The following is an 18750-nucleotide window of genomic DNA, read 5'->3' as shown; positions in this document are numbered from 1 at the left end:
TTTGTGTTGAATTTGTAATATTTATTTCACATCAGTCAAACCAGAGCATCATTCATGTTGTAAACAAGCTGAGATTCAGCAGGTCGGTCAAAGACCCGGTTCTCCTCTCAGCAGCAGTCCAGTGTGTGAATCTGAGTTAAAGGATATCAAATATTAGAAAACAGTGTTCAGACTTTTCTCATGTGTCAGCGTGACGTCTCGTCTCTTCCTGTTAGGGAGCGCTGGCGTTCATCTTCTCCTGGCAGCTGTCCCAGAAGGTGAGCAGTCTGTTGTCCTTGTTGACGCAGAAGTCCGTTAAGTCTTTGAGGAGGCGCTCGGCGAGCCTCTCGTCCACGAGCACGCCTGTTTTCCACGCCTTGGTCAGCATGGTGTTGTAAGCCCAGTAATATCCGACCTGCTCCTCGCCGCCGAACGGGCCCTGGCTGTTTGAAGTGGTGGAGTTTCTGCGTCTGCGCTGCTGACCGCTGGAGAACTTCCTCTTGGAGTACGGCAGCTGCAGGAAGACGGTGCCTGAGGAAGAAGCAGACTGAAGCTAGTCCGGATCAAAGACACAGGGAAGACAGTTTGAAGTGTTCGTACGTTGGGATGTGACGAACCTGTGACGTGGATGTACTGAGGCTTGTTCTCCGAGGGGAAGTTGAAGGCAGAGGCAGAAAACTTGTCGTGAACGAATCCAAACCTGATTAGAAGAGCACGTTTAAACAGTTTTTCCTGTTACACAAAAAATGAGACTAATTAAAGCCACAAGCGGCGATGAACGGGCCCTCACACACCTGAAGCCGCGGCCTACGCGACCCGCCGCCACATGTAAACCGATGCCTGATATTTCCCACCGCACGATGCGAAAGCAAGATCTGAGAGTATGTACTGGCTTAGGTGGTGCAAATGTTCCAAGTTTTTGGCAGATTGCCAAGAAAACCTCCAAACTTGACAGTGTGCCACGCCCACAATTTTTGTCTGAACAGAATTCCTTTAACAATAATTTAATCGTCAATATGTCGGCTATAGAATGTGCCTTGTTTGGACTGAATCGGAGTAAAACTCTAGGAGGAGCTCTCAGAAGTATGCACCCTTATTTTGGCCCCGTTTTTCACATTCAAAGCTGTAAGTGCGTTTGGTGCCCCGCCTCAACGCCTGACACGCCCACATTTTTTGTCTGATCAAAATTTGTTCTGATAATTTTTTCTCGTCAAGGTGTCTCCTATAGGTTACCTTGGTTTGGACTGAATCGGAGAAATGCCTTCGGAGAAGATAATGAAAGTATGCACCCTTATTTTGGCCCCGTTTTTCATGTTCAAAGATAGGTGGCGCTGTTACTGTTGAGTTTGGGATATGGGTGCAAGAGGCTTTTTTGTGCGTCCTGATGCTATGAATATGTGTAAAATTTTTCAAGCATGTAGCTCAATATAACTCCTATGGGGAGGGGTTTTTGAAAACTGTAGGGGGCGCTAGTGAGCACATTTTTTCGACTTTTTTGCGACACCCATAAAATGTCGCAATTTTCCCCAGGACTGATGAGTGTGTTGGATGAGGTGAGATTACGTGCATTTTAAAGTCACAAAAATCCATTTTCCGACGTTTTTTTTTTATGCCCCGCCCCAAAGTCTGCCACGCCCACAACTTTCATCTGAACAGAATGCCTTTAATTTGTATTAATCGTCAATGGGTTTACTATAGAATGTGTCTAGTTTGGACTGAATCGGAGAAAAGCTCTAGGAGAAATTAGCAAAAGTATGCACCCTTGCACAGACCCATTTTGGCCCAGTTTTTCATGTTCAAAGCTAGGTGGCGCTCTTCCTGTTGAGTTTTGAATATGGGTGCAAGAGACTTTTTTGTGCGTCCTGATGCCATGAGTATGTGTACGATTTTTCATGCATGTAGCTCAAAAAACTCGATGCGTAGGGTGTTATTTTTACCTCTAGGGGGCGCTACTGAGATTTTTTTTGCGAGACCTATAATAACTTGCAATTTTCACCAGACCCGATGAGTGTGCAAAAATACTCAAGCATTCATTCACGTTCAGGGGTCCAAAACTGCAATCTCCTATAATAATACCCTTACAATAGGGCCTTCGCCACCAGCGGTGCTCAGGCCCTAATTAAAACCGCAAGCTGATATGAGCGGGCCCTCGCACAAGCACCGCCTGATGTCCAGCAGGTGTTGCTGTGCTGCACTTTAAGAGCCCCAAGATATATATATATAGGATGACTTTGGGACACATTTTGGGGAGTTTTGGTCCACGCTGAGACATGCAAATTTGGCTTCGAAGCAGTGGAAGAATCCTAGCGATCCTCTGGGATACAACAGGGCCTCTCCCCCACTGTGTGTCAGTGCTCGGGCCCTAAATGTTTGGTCAGCACTCAAACATAAAGAAACGGGAAAAGTAAGTGTGACCACAAAGTGAGGGCGTCTTGAGACACACTTACATTGTTCTAGGCGGTTTTGGAAGCTACAGAGTATTCTGAATATCACAGTGAAGAATCATGACAGTTTGGCTTTTGTTGCATGGTTAGAGGTTTGCAACTTTACCACACCTCCACCTCTCTGAGGACGATTACAATACTGAACACTACTCTGCTGCACAGAGTTTTCTCCATCCTTAAGGATCCCCACCACCCTTCTCACGGCCTGTTTTCCCTCCTGCCCTAAGGGAAGAGGTATAGGAGGATCTGCTGCAGATCCAAAAGCTTCTTCCCACAGGCTGACCATAAACAGACTGTGTCCCCTCCCCATCCCCTTCACACACACATCCAAACTCCCTCCCCCCCAACAAATGCTTCGGCTGACAGCCAGTCACCTGTCAGGATGAATCCTGAATAAGCACTTTACTGACTGATGCACTTTCTACCTTTTGCTGCTAATACTGTGTTTTATGTGGTTTTTTTTAATGTGTCTTTAAATGTTTTAGCCTCTCTTTAGAGTCTTTTTATTTTGCACTGTCAAGCTGGTTGAGAAATGGTACTTCGTTTCACTGAGTATGAAAATATGAAAGGAAATGACAATAAAGTGAATCTTGGATAAATGTATAAATGTTGCAAAAAGATGAAAAAAGCAATAAACTTGTAAATGATTATAAACAAGCACAGCCCCTCCTCTCTTTCAAATGTCCTCTGCTCTAAATCTCCATGTTTTCAGGGTGATTGAAGCACAAGCATGACCAAACAGCACAAACCGGTACAGTATGGCCTCCTGAAAGAGCTGCATCCTGTCCCAGTACGTCTCCGGTTCAAACCCTGTGGATCAGATGAACCAGATGTTTAAAGACTGAGCGTGTTCGGACTACATGCGAGCGAGCAGACGGGCTCCTTACCGTCAAACAGGTTGTCGCTGCCGTTTCTAAGCAGACAGTGAACGTTCAGAGGGATGAAGAGCTGGGCTCTCAGAGGATCGCCGTACGGGTAAGAGGTCAGTGCAAACGGGACCTCCAGGGCAGGAACCAACAGGAAGCTGCAGGAGGCCGCTTTCCTGTGCCAGCCTTGAACCTGTCAGAGAGGAAAGGGTTAAAATGAGGACAGGACCAGAACTTCGAAGTCCAACAATCCAAAGTTTGAAAAGTCACAAGATCAAACCTCCTCCCTGACATGCAGGGATCCATGAACATGCGTGTCTTCAGAGTTTATTAAGGCAGTGAAAAGTTAAAGTGTAACTCTCAGGTTATATTTTTACATGAATACGTCACTTTGTTTAAAAATAGCTGCAGAGAAAGTGAATCATTGTTTTTAGGAGTGTCACAGACATCAGGCTGCAGAGTCAGAGGAGGAAGTGAACTGGACTCACCATCTCAAAGAGGACTGCAGCAGTGACAGCCATCCAGTGCAGCTTGATCTCGAAGGCCGCGTTGAGGGAGAAGTTCCCCTGGTAGTAACAGCTGCACCATTCTGTTCGGTCGCTGCGGTTGTTTACGTCCACGTCCAGAGTGACCGTCTTCTGCTCTGGGACAGTGGCAGCTGGAAGACAGATGGGACGAAGGAGAGTGAGAGACAGGAAGTCACAGAGAGAGAGGATGGATGGATTAGATAGTAAACCCTGCAATTTTCTATCCATTAAGTTTAGACTTTTCCAGTGAAGGCATCGTCTTAGAGAGTCCTGTACAAGCAGACTTTGTTAACAGTGAACCAGGGGCGGAGCGGGTTCCTCATTGTCACTTTAAGCCTGGAGGCTAAACTACAGGCCGGCTTAGCTTGCAGGATGTAGAGGCATCTAGCACCGAGGTTGCAGATTGCAACCAAGTGACATCACTCTCACTGTCAAAGCACATGAGAGGACCCGGGCAGAACGCCACAGGAAGTCATTCCTTCCTGTGGCTATCAGACTGTTCACCTCCTCCCTCTGATCACTGAACAACAACCTGTACTCTGTGCAATAACCTTACCATACAACATCCTGTATATATCTCCTTCATTCCCTGCTGTACATAGCTAACTCTAACTATTCTGCACTTCTGTATAAACTGTATTATTATTTAATTTAATTTAATTTAATTTAATTTAATTTAATTCTAGTTAATTTAATTTAATTCTATTTAATTTAATTCTATTTAATTCTATTCAATTTAATTTAATTACATTATATTATATTTAATTTAATTATATTTAATTTAATTATATTTAATTTAATTATATTTAATTTAATTTAATTATATTATATTATATTTAATTTAATTTAATTCTATTTAATTTAATTCTATTTAATTTAATTCTATTTAATTTAATTCTATTTAATTTAATTCTATTTAATTTAATTTAATTTAATTTAATTTAATTATATTATATTATATTTAATTTAATTCTATTTAATTTAATTTTAAACACTCATTTTCCTGCATACATCCTTTACACAAACCATCAGATATATAACTATCTACATAAGAACTAAGGGAGCTTACATTTATGTTTTATTCTCTAAGGGGGGGAGGGTTAAGAACTTGTTGGTGGTGGAGTCATAAAATCTGCTCGCACTGGGGTTATAAATTGAATCCACTTAATCCAAATTTGATAAAATGTGTCCTTTTGGATCCTCAGAGAGTAAGTCAACTTCTCTATTTTAAATATTTCCAAAATTATTCCAAACCAGTCATCCACTGTTGGTGCTGCTGGTTTAAGCCACCTTCTGGTGATTGATTTTTTTTACTGGCTGCTAAAAGCACTTTGCAGCAGCTTTATATCACTCCTCTTTTTCAGACATAGAACATGACCCAAGTACAGAGCCTTGAAGGTCTCCCCTCTCTTTCATGTGCATACATGAAAGAGCCAAGGCAGGGAGAGCATCAGCAAAGACCCCTGGGGTACAGAGCAGAGCGAGCATCACATATGACACTGATGAAATCAGACGCAGCAGAAAGGAGGAGATGGGGTGGAGGGGGGATGTGAGGAGGTTAGAAGAGGAAGCAGGAAGAGGGGAAGCGGGCTGTAGAAGGCTTTATAAGAATAATTTACTGCATGCTGATGCAGGATGTGTAGATGTGATCAGCTGAGGGGGCTGGTGTTCAGAGCAGCTGATGCACTATGGGCGGAGCTTGACTTCATGGACCGACTAAACTACTACTACTCTACTCTCTGGACCCAGGCTGAATCTAACTTGCGTGTGTATGATGTGAAATGCTCCCCTCCTCTGTTTAGGCTCAGGATGGATGTACCTAGGAGAGCTGCGGCTTGGCTCCGTCCTCCAAAGCTGCGGCTGAAGGAGCTGTGCCTGCTAGCGTAAGAGGCCGGTCTGCTGGGTAACCAGGGCAGTAAGAAGGCCGGGAGGTTGCAGGGTCGAGGTTCCTCCAGCACGAAGGCGACCTCAAACCACTTCCTCTGAAACAGGGCGAAGTCCTCCAGGGCCGCAGTGGACCAGCCTCCAGATGCTGACGGGGGAAGAGGGGAGGTCGGGCCTGCAAGAGGACAGAAAGAGTTACTGTGTTTATCTTATATTATATAGAAAGTCTGAATATGAGCATGTTAAAAACTGCATCAAGTGAACTCACCATCCTTCTCTCCTACGATCCGGTAGAAGTAGAATCCGTACACAAAGGTGCGCATGGCATCTCCAGAAGCATGGACCACCAAACCTTCATCCAGCATTTTCTACAAGAACCACAAAGACAGAGAAGATTCCAGAGAGGAGGGTTTACTTCCTGATGCCACAATATACTCCTCACAAGAGTTCTGTATGGGACACTTTGAGCGAACTTTCATTCAGTTCAAATCTCAAAGAATCAAATCAGCTGGTTTTCTAGAGCTTGACATTTTTAAGTACTCTGCTATTTCCTGTCTTTTTGAAAATGCTCATCTGCAGCCACACCTTCTCCCTGTCTGTATTAATGACCTCTTCTTGCAGTGTTCTGTGAATGACTGTGTAGGCGGCTGTATGAGGAACGAGTCCTTCGGGTCAGGTCTAGTTTCTCTGCTGCAGACCAGTTCAGCCACACACATCTCATCTCCAAGCCTCGTTAGTGATCTTGTGTTAGGATGCCGTGATTGTATTTATTGTGCTTAGAAGCTCTTCTTTTGTCCCTGGACTGGTTAGGGGGTTAGGGGGCTCTCTTCCTATCCCATTAATAATCATAAGGAGAAAAAAAGGCCTAAGTAGTATGGGAGGTAGAGCCTTAGCTTATCAGGCCCTTCTCCTTTGGAATCATCTACCAGTCAGGGTCCGGGAGGCAGACACCCTCTCTACTTTTAAGAGTAGGCTTCAAACTTTCCTTTTTGATAAAGCTTATAGTTAGAGCTGGATCAGGCTTGGACCAGGTCTTAGTTATGCTGCTATAGGCTTAAACTGACACACTGGGATCCTGTCTCAAGCCCCCATCTCTTACTTTAACTCTTCCTGTCCCATTAAAGTTACTAACCATAGACCTTTCTGGAGTCCCTGAGCTCCCTTGTCTCGTAGGTTCCTCTGGATCTCTGCTGCTGTGGACGTGCCAGACTCCAGCTGCTACAACTACTACTATCCGTCTCCCCACTATCATCTCTCTCTGAGTCCTGTCTGTAAGATGGGACTTGATCTGATCCTGTCTTGATGTTGGGTCTTTGTTAACAATAGAACATAGAGTACGGTCTAGACCGGCTCTGTTTGGAGAGAGTCTGAGGAGAACACTTGTTGTGATTTGGTGCTACATAAATAAAGGTTGATCATTCACTTTTGGATTCGTTTGGATGTCACTCAGGTTTTGTTTTCTCATTTTTGTTTGGTCTTAGAAATCCTCACAGCTTTTTCTCAGTTCTAGTTCAGAGTCCTCCAGTTGTTATTGTTATTTATTGTTTTGAACAGAACTTTTCGGCTGCCTTGCCTTGTTAAGTCCATAATTTTACTTCTATTGTAATAAATACATTTTCTTTAACAAAACAAGTTCTAATGTTGCTTCCCAGATTGCAACACCATCAAGTATATGAAGCTTCAGGCAGCCTCAGGTTAGCCCGGACAATCAAAGACTTGTGACACAGTCAGAGGTAAAAGGGTCGCTCCACTCTTACCTGCATGATATCTACAGCCATCCCCTGAGTGGCGATGCCGTCCACATTATTGACCAGCCAGTGAAGAACCTCTGCACTGATGAAGCAGTTCACTGGTAGACCCTTCTGTTCTGGAAGCAGCTGAACACCGGTCCTGTTACAGAAAGCAAAGTCACAGTGCTGTCAGGATACTGACTCCAAATGATAGAAGAGCGTCTGATCAGTCAAGAATACAGAGCAGAGAGACAGTCAGTGTAACTGTGAAGAGAAAGGATTTACGTGGGGTGTTTGATGGCCTCTAAGATCTCCAGGAGAGTCGAGGAAGAAGACAGAGATAGAGCTCCGGCTGCAGACTGCCCACTGTGGACAGATCACTGATCAGTGCTGATCCACAGGTCATTCTTTTAACAGGTTATTTAAAGAGTGTTATCAAGTTCTTCTCATTGCAAGCTAACAAAAATAACACAAGGAAACATTGAGTCCCATCTTAATCCTACCGGGGCAAAGGGTTTCACTTTTAAAACACATACACTACCAGTCAAAAGTTTGGACACACCTTCTCCCTCAATGGTTTTATTTATTGTACTTATTTTCAACTTTGTAGTTTAATACTGAAGACATCAAAACAAGGTCTCTGAAGGTTCTCAGTCATCCAGGTCATGGTAACCCAAAGCTTGATCCAGAGGGCAACTGGACTGATAGAAATTCTTGAAGATGTTTCACCTCTCCTCCGAAAGGCTTCTTCAGTTCTGACCAGACTGGGGAAGAGCTTGAAGATATAACCCTCCAACAGTCGTGGGTGTGTCCAGGAGTCACAAAAGGGTCCTAAGTAGAGTCGTTAGCCTAGTTCCTGACAGTTGTTAGGGTGATGGATCAGCTGTGGGTCGTTAGAGTCACATATTGTCCGGTGTGAGTATATGGTCTTACTTGTTTTGACAGAGAATTCTGATTGCTGTTTTGAATTCTGTCAAAACAAGTAAGACCATACTCACACCAGACCAGAGCTGAAGATATTTGTCTGACCACGAACCCGACCCAACCCGTAGGGTTCGGTCATAATTTCTATCATTTTACACGGGCTCAGGCTTGTGCGGTAAATGAGCGGTCAGGTGAATCTGGACTCCCCTCAGCAAGCAGTCGTGCGTCAACGGCACGAGCACTGGCTCGCACGTAAAGTGATAATACAGGACCTCTATAAGACCGCATCATTCCTCTGGCCAAAATGTAACCAGCTGAGAATGTTGCCACACTCAGTCAAGGAGGCCGTACATGCTCATGCCCGCACCCTTCTGCAAGCTGTGCACGGTGCTGCAGGTCCACGACGAGATGTGGAGACTCGAGACCCAGAGCTCTCCAGAGACGAGCGCGCTCATCCACCAGCAAAAAGAGTGACTTTAGAGGAGTGGGAAAATGTACAGCGAGCTGACTGGGAAGAAGACGAGGTATCTCACTACATTAAAACGACTGTCATGGAGGATGAAACCGATGTTCTTGGCTGGTGGAAGATCAACAGACCATCCTACCCAAAACTTGCAAAATTAGCCAGATCAGAAATGAATAATGTCGGGGCAGTCAGGCTGGAAACGGGTTCGGGTTTTAAAATAATCTAGGTCATCTGGGTTCGGACAGGTTCGGGCAGAATTCTGTCAGGCTCGGGTCGGGTCTAACTTTTAAGGCCCGACTACAGCTCTACACCAGTAATCATGTGACTCTAACGACCCACAGCTGATCCATCACCCTAACGACTATCAGGAACCAGCGGATCAAGCTTTAGACATCAAAACTATGAAATAATCTGGATTACAACAGTAGTCAAATAGGGCTATCCATTGTGTACTAACCCTACCTCTGAACAACACAACTGATGGTCTCAAACACATTAAGAAGGCAAGTCATTCTACAAATGAACTCTTGACAAGACTCATGTTAATTAAAAACCATTCCAGGAGACCACTTCATGAAGCAGACTGAGAGAAACCATTCCAGGAGACCACTTCATGAAGCAGACTGAGAGAAACCATTCCAGGAGACCACTTCATGAAGCAGACTGAGAGAAACCATTCCAGGAGACCACTTCATGAAGCAGACTGAGAGAAACCATTCCAGGAGACCACTTCATGAAGCAGACTGAGAGAAACCATTCCAGGAGACCACTTCATGAAGCAGACTGAGAGAAACCATTCCAGGAGACCACTTCATGAAGCAGACTGAGAGAAACCATTCCAGGAGACCACTTCATGAAGCAGACTGAGAGAAACCATTCCAGGAGACCACTTCATGAAGCAGACTGAGAGAAACCATTCCAGGAGACCACTTCATGAAGCAGACTGAGAGAAACCATTCCAGGAGACCACTTCATGAAGCAGACTGAGAGAAACCATTCCAGGAGACCACTTCATGAAGCAGACTGAGAGAAACCATTCCAGGAGACCACTTCATGAAGCAGACTGAGAGAAACCATTCCAGGAGACCACTTCATGAAGCAGACTGAGAGAAACCATTCCAGGAGACCACTTCATGAAGCAGACTGAGAGAAACCATTCCAGGAGACCACTTCATGAAGCAGACTGAGAGAAACCATTCCAGGAGACCACTTCATGAAGCAGACCGAGAGAAACCATTCCAGGAGACCACTTCATGAAGCAGACTGAGAGAAACCATTCCAGGAGACCACTTCATGAAGCAGACTGAGAGAAACCATTCCAGGAGACCACTTCATGAAGCAGACTGAGAGAAACCATTCCAGTAGACCACTTCATGAAGCAGACTGAGAGAAACCATTCCAGGAGACCACTTCATGAAGCAGACTGAGAGAAACCATTCCAGGAGACCACTTCATGAAGCAGACTGAGAGAAACCATTCCAGGAGACCACTTCATGAAGCAGACTGAGAGAAACCATTCCAGGAGACCACTTCATGAAGCAGACTGAGAGAAACCATTCCAGGAGACCACTTCATGAAGCAGACTGAGAGAAACCATTCCAGGAGACCACTTCATGAAGCAGACTGAGAGAAACCATTCCAGTAGACCACTTCATGAAGCAGACTGAGAGAAACCATTCCAGGAGACCACTTCATGAAGCAGACTGAGAGAAACCATTCCAGGAGACCACTTCATGAAGCAGACTGAGAGAAACCATTCCAGGAGACCACTTCATGAAGCAGACTGAGAGAAACCATTCCAGGAGACCACTTCATGAAGCAGACTGAGAGAAACCATTCCAGGAGACCACTTCATGAAGCAGACTGAGAGAAACCATTCCAGGAGACCACTTCATGAAGCAGACTGAGAGAAACCATTCCAGGAGACCACTTCATGAAGCAGACTGAGAGAAACCATTCCAGTAGACCACTTCATGAAGCAGACTGAGAGAAACCATTCCAGGAGACCACTTCATGAAGCAGACTGAGAGAAACCATTCCAGGAGACCACTTCATGAAGCAGACTGAGAGAAACCATTCCAGGAGACCACTTCATGAAGCAGACTGAGAGAAACCATTCCAGGAGACCACTTCATGAAGCAGACTGAGAGAAACCATTCCAGGAGACCACTTCATTTTCATAGTTTTGATGTCTTCAGTATTAATCTACAGTGTTTCAAATAATTAAAATAAATACAAACCCTTAGAGAAGGTGTGTCCAAACTTTTGACTGGTAGCGTACATAAACATTCTTACTGAGTTAAAACCATGCTTTGACGTACATTTAAAACACCTAATATTAAATATGTACCTATAACCCTTCTGTTGTGGATGTTATGTGATTACAGTTGAGCACTCAGGAGGTTACCTGATGTCTGTGGAGCTGCTGCTGACTGCAGTCTCTCCTGCAGTCGGTGCTCCTGCTGCTGCTGTCACTGACGACGGGACGACTTTGTCTGCAGCTTCACTGGTATCAACAAACTACACAGGTGAAAGCACATCACTTCATTGTTACTTTATCAATACGTCTGAAGGGTTTCTTCTTCTTCTTTCATGAAACAGAAAAAAAAACTATTAATATTCACTCCAGAGTTGAGATACGTGACTCTGAGATCCCTTCTCTCCACAACAACACAGAGAGGGTGAGTATATTCGGGTCGTTAGCTCCTAGAAATGAAGCATTACATTGATTATTAAAACTGTGTTGCCTTCAAGGTCACAGAGAATGTTAGGAAGATTGTATTTCAGCATACTCTGTCATTTCATGTGAGTGAAAGCTGAGTTATTTTAAAAATCCTCTCTCTTTGTGAAGGGTGGGCAGAGATCTCATGAGACACGTACCTCAATAACAGATTCATTAAATAACACTGTGTGTGTGAGTCTGTGTCACTGAAGGGACGGGCTCATGTTAGTGTGTCATCGTGGTGGACAAACATTAAAGTTCTGAGGTCATGCATGAGGACGGTCTAGTCTATGTGAGTGAACAGGTCCAGCTGTGAGACGGTTCAGGGTTATTACAGGGTTACAGAGAGTGTGTTGTTTTGTCTTCAGTATTAATCTACAATGTTGAAAATAATTTTAATAAATAAAAACCATTGAATGAGAAGGTGTGTCCAAACTTTTGACTGGTAGTGTATGTGCAAATTATATGCAGTTGAGTTATTATCATTGTATTATGACCCATCTTGAATTGATTGCCATTCATTGAATAGACAAAAGGACTCAGGGGAGGAGGAGTATGAAAGAAGGAAGCTCAGATATGCAGAGTGAGCAGCAGAAGCTGAACAGTGATGATGGAGAGTTAGAGTTTGTAACATGATCAACTATCAAACTACTCTGGAGAGTGTGGATAGAGTCTGTGACACACTGGAGGGGAGTGTCAGATAAAGCAAGAAAAACAAGTCATTTGGCCAAATTAGAAGAAGTCAGGGTTTTTCTCTCTCTCTTTGTTTCAATCCAGGAGAAACTTTTCAGAGTTTAAGGGACACAAGGGTCACCAGGGGGAGCGGCCCTTCCTGCCTGTCCTCAAAGGGAGAACTGGAATCTTACAGGAGCTGTGACTCAAACCTTACAGGGCGCTGTTTGTAAAGTTGTGCTCACTGAAAATAACAGAATCATTTCTCCACATTTAAAACATCATGAAATGTGCATTTTTAAAAAGTCACTTTTTTCAAAATCACATTAAGAGGAATATTTGTGATCTTCTTCAAATTTAATTTTGTTGTGAAAAATATATTAAGTTAAAATCATTGTTAAATCCAAATGTTAAATATAAATCTAAATGTTAAATATAAATCTAAATGTTAAATATGAATCTGAATGTTAAATATGAATCTGAATGTTAAATATGAATCTGAATGTTAAATATAAATATACATTTTAAATATAAATGTCAAATATAAATATAAATGTTAAATATAAATGTTAAATTTAAATGTTAAATATAAAACTAAATATTAAATACAAATCTGAATGTTAAATATAAATGTTAAATAAAAAAATATATATTAAATATTAATCTGAATGCTAAATCTAAATCTGAATGTTAAATAAAAATCTAAATTTTAAATATAAATCTAAATGTTAAATATAAATCTAAATGTTAAATAAAAAGTTAAATATAAATCTAAATGTTAAATCTAATTGTTAAATATAAATATAAATGTTAAATATAAATGTTAAATATAAATATAAATGTTAAATATAAATATAAATGTTAAATATAAACATTAAATATAAATGCTAAATATAAATGTTAAATATAAAATATAAATATAAATGTTAAATATAAATCTGAATGTTAAATATAAATATAAATGTTAAATAAAAATAAAAATATTAAATATAAATATAAATGTTAAATATAAATATAAATGTTAAATAAAAATAAAAATATTAAATATTAATCTAAATCTAAATGTTAAATATAAATGTTAAATATAAATATAAATTTTAAATATAAATATAAATGTTAAATATAAATGTTAAATATAAATATAAATGTTAAATCAAAATTTAATGTTAAATGTTAAATCTAAATTTTAAATCTAAATCTAAATGTTAAATATAAATCAAAAAGCTGACTATAAATCTAAATGTTAAATGTAAAATATAAATGTTAAATATAAATATTCTTCTAAATCTGATAAAAAAATTGATTTTAAAAATTCACTCTACATTTTTATGACATTTTGGAGCTAAACGTGGAGAAATGTTTCGGTTTATTTTCAGTTTGCATAACTTTAAAAACAGCGCCCCAGTAAACCTCACAGGATTCTGACATCGTTTTAGTACATCTTACTTTTGCAGCAAAGAAGAAATGCAGTCATGCAAAGTGACTTAACTAAAGCACACGTGGACACACACACTCACACACTCACACACACACACACACACACACAGCTGCATCGATGCACCGTGACATCGTTACTAACCTGAGAACAATAGATGTAGGAGGAGCGAGGGCTACGTATAAAATCCAAAATAAAGGCAGCATCCTATCAGCACACGAGAAGAACACAACCCAGGATCAAACACACAAAGCTCAGCAGAAGGATCAGAACTGAAGCGTGGAGGAAAATGCAGATGGAAGGAGAGACAGCGGATCATTGGGCTGGGACCAATCAATTAACCCGATCATGTCAGATCTTCTGCAGAGAGCAAAAGCCAACGCAAACTGACGTCTCCTGATCAAACACACGGTCCAGATGCTCACCTTCCGAGGACTGTCTACATATGAGGGAGCTGTGGCCATACTTGGGAGGTCTGTGACGGCCGTGGAGGGTTTCGCCTGCTGCTGCAGCTGCTCCTCCAGCGTTCTGTGACACAGTGGAAAGAAAGCACTGACTGTGAGATTTGGAGGTCTAACACTAAAATCACCGTCCCAGGAAACACTCACTTCTGGTTCTGCTCCATCTCCAGCAGGGCCGATAAAGCTGAGGTGCCTTTCTTCCCTTGAGTTGGTCCAACAGGCTCAGTGGGATAGGACAGAAGAGGACTGGTCACCTGAAGTCCTTTTAATGGAGTTCCCTTCTGTGATGTGAAGAACAGAGTGAGATGCAAAGAGGGACATAGATACTTGTGCAGAAATAAAGGTCCAGAGATGACTTGATGTAAACCAAAGGAGGCTCACTCTGATGATCCTGTCTGAGCGATGGCGCCGCCGGATGCGGTTGAGTCCCTCCAGGAAACGGATGAAGCCATCCAGCAGGAGCCAGTCTCCACTGCCACATATCCCAGCACCGGCTCCGTCCCCGTAAACGTCCCAGTGTCCCTCGCCGTCGGCCACCCGGCGAGCTCCTCCGGCCGGCAGCAGGAGGAAGCGAGTCCGCCAGAACTTCAGAGAATCAATCAAACTGTTGAGGCATGAAGGAAAGTTTGGAATACTGAGTGTCTGTGATACTTTTAACACCTTTGATAAAATCTAACAATACATTTATTATAATTAAATCCCTGAAGAATAAAAACATGCATGGTGCAGAATGTGTGTTAACCTGAAGTCCTCAGAACCAGCAGAGCAGATGTACTGGTCCAGGTAGTTCCACTTATATTCCTCCAGTCTCTCATGACCGAACTCCACCCAGCAGGAAACAAACTGGGCGTCAGAGTGTGGAGGACACAGACTGTAGCTGTACTGGATCTGAGCTGACTCATACGGGTACCTGGAATACACACATGAGACTTAGTCAGCCTTTTAGTTTGTTTGTTGTGTCCCTATTCACGAGCATTTTTTAAAACTTTTTTTAATTAGACAAAACAACAACGAGCCATTAGACTCAGAGACAGATGTCATGCACAGATTCACAAATTCAAATTAATAAATACAATAAAATAAAAAGTCAAGAGTCCGAAAGAGAAGACCAGAAATAAAAAAATAAAAAAATAAAAAGATAAATAAATAAAAAAATAAATAAATAAAATCAGTAAATAATTGAAAGTAATTAAAATAATAACAACTTGAATGATAGAAAATTAATAGAAATAATAGATACAATAAACTGGAAGAAAAAAAAATGAATAAATGAATAAATTCATACAATTTAAATAAATAAATAAATCAATAAGTCAAATTAATAAATACAAGTAACTAAAATAATAATAATTTGAATTAAAGAAAATTAATAGATAAAACAAACTGTAAAGAAAAATTAATACATAAATAAATAAATAAAATAAAACATAAATATATAAATAAATCAGTAAATAATAAATATAAGTAATTAAAATAATAATTTTAATAATAGACAATTATTATAATTAATATTTACAATAAATTGTAAAGAAAATAAATAAATAAATAAATAAAATGAATAAATGAATAAATGAATAAATGAATAAATGAATAAATAAATTAATTAATTAATTCATGAATAAATAAAATGAAAAATGAATAAATAAATAAATAAAAAAATAAAATGAAAAATGAATAAATAAATAAATACAAGTAATTTAAATAATAATTTGAATAATAGAAAATAATGTAAATAATAGATACAATAAACTGTAAAGAAAAATAAATACATCAATAAATACATAAAAACTGTCTGGAAGTGATGAAAAAAACAACAAAGACTATCCTAACAAAATAAACTAGAATGATTTTCTAGAAAAATCTAACTCAGGACTCAAATTTGAGCTTCAAACAGCTTAAACTGAGTCCTTGGACCTCTTTACACCTTGAGATAACATCTGTCCTGGGTGACCAAACCTCAGTAGTCTGTCAGTGTGAATGCTCATGTGTCCTGGGCCACATTAGGTGACCTGTAAGTTCCTCTCTCCTGAGTTATATTTCTCTGCTGACTCTCATTAAATTTCAGTTCTGTTAACTTCTCCTGTCGTTTCCAACAAGTGAAAATGAAGCTGTAGTTTAACAGAGGTTGCCCCATCAGATGGACTTACTTGGGCAGGTAGCGAGTGACCGTGATGATCTTGTCTTTGAGGCAGACTTTATGGAAGGTCCGACCCATACTGAGCCAGTAAATGTTCTCCTCCTCTGTTCGACGCATGGACACCAGACCTGGAGAGGGACACATACAGAGGGAACGTTTAAGAATAAGAAGACATCATATCAACAAATCTTTGCTGCACTGGTCATCGGATCCAGTTGGTGCATTTCTTTCAAGCTTTGTTTACCTCTGGAGTAATGAGGGCTGCTGCCCAGTGGTGTGGCCACAGAGGGTTGTGGTTTCCTGTTATTAGGTTGGACAATGATCTGGTAACCCTGCATCAACCTCTGACAGATAAACTCCTCAAACACCTGAAACGCACTCATCACTGGGGATTCATCTTCACGCCTGGGAGGGAGACGAAAGCAAGAGAAGAAGGATGAATCATGACACGGTGTGAGCAGGTCAGCTGCTTCATGTTAATGAGGAGTCTGAGCTACCTGAGCCAGGAGTCAGGTACAGAGAAATCAGCTTCACTTATTATAAAGTTTTATTAATTTGACCCCATAACAAGATTCAAGTTCAGACCTGCCAACACTCCAGATTTAGGCTGGAGTCAACCACTCTTTAACTTATTCTACCGCTGCTGTACTCCTGAGTAGTGTAATGTTAAATCTAAATCTAAATGTTAAATATAAATCTAAATATAAATGTTAAATATAAATCTAAATGTTAAATATAAATCTAAATATAAATGTTAAATATAAATCTAAATGTTAAATATAAATCTAAATGTTAAATCTAAATCTAAATGTTAAATCTAAATCTAAATGTTAAATCTAAATCTAAATGTTAAATCTAAATCTAAATGTTAAACATAAATGTGAAATATAAATCTAAATGTTAAATATAAATCTAAATGTTAAATATAAATATAAATGCTTAACATAAATATACATGCTAAATATAAATATAAATGTTAAATATAAATCTAAATGTTAAATCTATATCTAAATGTTAAACATAAATATAAATGTTAAATATAAATCTAAATGTTAAATATAAATCTAAATGTTAAATCTAAATCTAAATGTTAAATCTAAATCTAAATGTTAAATCTAAATCTAAATGTTAAATCTAAATCTAAATGTTAAACATAAATGTGAAATATAAATATAAATGTTAAATATAAATATAAATGTTAAATATAAATCTAAATGCTTAATATAAATCTAAATGTTAAATCTATATCTAAATGTTAAACATAAATCTAAATGTTAAATATAAATGTGAAATATAAATCTAAATGTTAAATATAAATATAAATATAAATGTTAAATATAAATATAAATATAAATATAAATGTTAAATATAAATATAAATGTTGAATATAAATATAAATGCTTAACATAAATATAAATGCTAAATCTAAATCTAAATGTTAAATCTAAATCTAAATGTTAAATATAAATCTAAATGTTTAATATAAATATAAATGCTAAATCTAAATACTAAATCTAAATCTAAATGTTAAATATAAATCTAAATGTTTAATATAAATATAAATGCTAAATATGAATATAAATGCTAAATCTAAATCTAAATGTTAAATCTAAATCTAAATGTTAAATATAAATATAAATACTAAATCTAAATGTTAAATATAAATATAAATGCTAAATATAAATTAAAAATTCTAAATATAAATATAAATGAGAAAACTAAATGTTAAATATAAATCTTAATGTTAAATATAAATCAAAATACTAAATCTAAATGCTAAACATAAATCTAAATGCTAAATATAAATATAAATGTTAAATATAAATATAAATGTTAAATATAAATCTAAATGCTTAATATAAATCTAAATGTTAAATATAAATATAAATGAGAAAACTAAATGTTAAATATAAATCTTAATGTTAAATATAAATCAAAATACTAAATCTAAATCTAAATGCTAAACATAAATCTAAATGCTAAATATAAATATAAATGTTAAATATAAATATAAATGTTAAATATAAATCTAAATGCTAAATATAAATCTAAATGTTAAATATAAATATAAATGCTAAATATAAATCTAAATGTTAAATATAAATATAAATGAGAAATTTAAATGTTAAATATGATTGGGATATCTGTATCGCTTTATGAAGCTTTTATTTTGGTACTAACAGCAGCCAATACAAATTCACACTGCCGCCTAGCGGAAGTACCAAAATCAAGCCAGATTTGCCTCAATGCTGTTTCAATAAATAATAATAGTTATTATAATACATTTTATTTATATTGCGCTTTCAGAAACTCAAAGACACTGTACAACTGTTAAAATCAATACAAGCAAGGAACAAGGAACACAGATCAAACAAAACAACAGTACAATCACAAATTAAAAAACAACTCAGATTATAAGATGAGTGTTGATCAGTTTTTCTCTCTCCTCTGATTTGAGTGATTATCTAGTTTCAGAGTGTTCCACTTAAAGACAGCATGCGGT

At 38.7% G+C, this 18750-nt stretch overlaps 1 protein-coding gene across 1 annotated transcript; it reads right to left on the bottom strand.

Annotated features, from left to right (window-relative positions):
* Window positions 1-16812, bottom strand: depdc5 (DEP domain containing 5, GATOR1 subcomplex subunit). The gene is made up of 18 exons (XM_034702957.1): window positions 16808-16812; window positions 16492-16652; window positions 16258-16375; window positions 14853-15020; window positions 14492-14714; window positions 14258-14391; window positions 14075-14177; window positions 13794-13856; window positions 11228-11340; window positions 7716-7796; window positions 7458-7590; window positions 5969-6068; window positions 5636-5875; window positions 3778-3947; window positions 3311-3482; window positions 3173-3233; window positions 597-679; window positions 1-510 (listed from the first exon to the last, which is right to left on the bottom strand). Exons 1-18 carry the CDS (start codon window positions 16810-16812, stop codon window positions 212-214), a joined length of 2427 nt encoding a protein of 808 aa, XP_034558848.1. The 3' UTR covers window positions 1-211.
* Between the last annotated feature and the right edge of the window lie 1938 nt (window positions 16813-18750).

This window comes from Notolabrus celidotus, chromosome 15 (genome assembly GCF_009762535.1).
Source record: "Notolabrus celidotus isolate fNotCel1 chromosome 15, fNotCel1.pri, whole genome shotgun sequence".
NCBI lineage: Eukaryota > Metazoa > Chordata > Actinopteri > Labriformes > Labridae > Notolabrus > Notolabrus celidotus.
This window is presented reverse-complemented; position numbering and strand designations above follow the sequence as displayed.

What these genes read in the sequence shown, in the direction of transcription:
- depdc5 (XM_034702957.1), bottom strand. An exon ending in GCTGGTTCTGAGGACTTCAG is followed by an intron (nt 14,715 to 14,852) that starts GTTAACACACAT and finishes ATGCCTCAACAG; the next exon opens with TTTGATTGATTCTCTGAAGT. An exon ending in GAGGCCATCAAACACCCCAC is followed by an intron (nt 7,591 to 7,715) that starts GTAAATCCTTTC and finishes TTTCTGTAACAG; the next exon opens with GACCGGTGTTCAGCTGCTTC.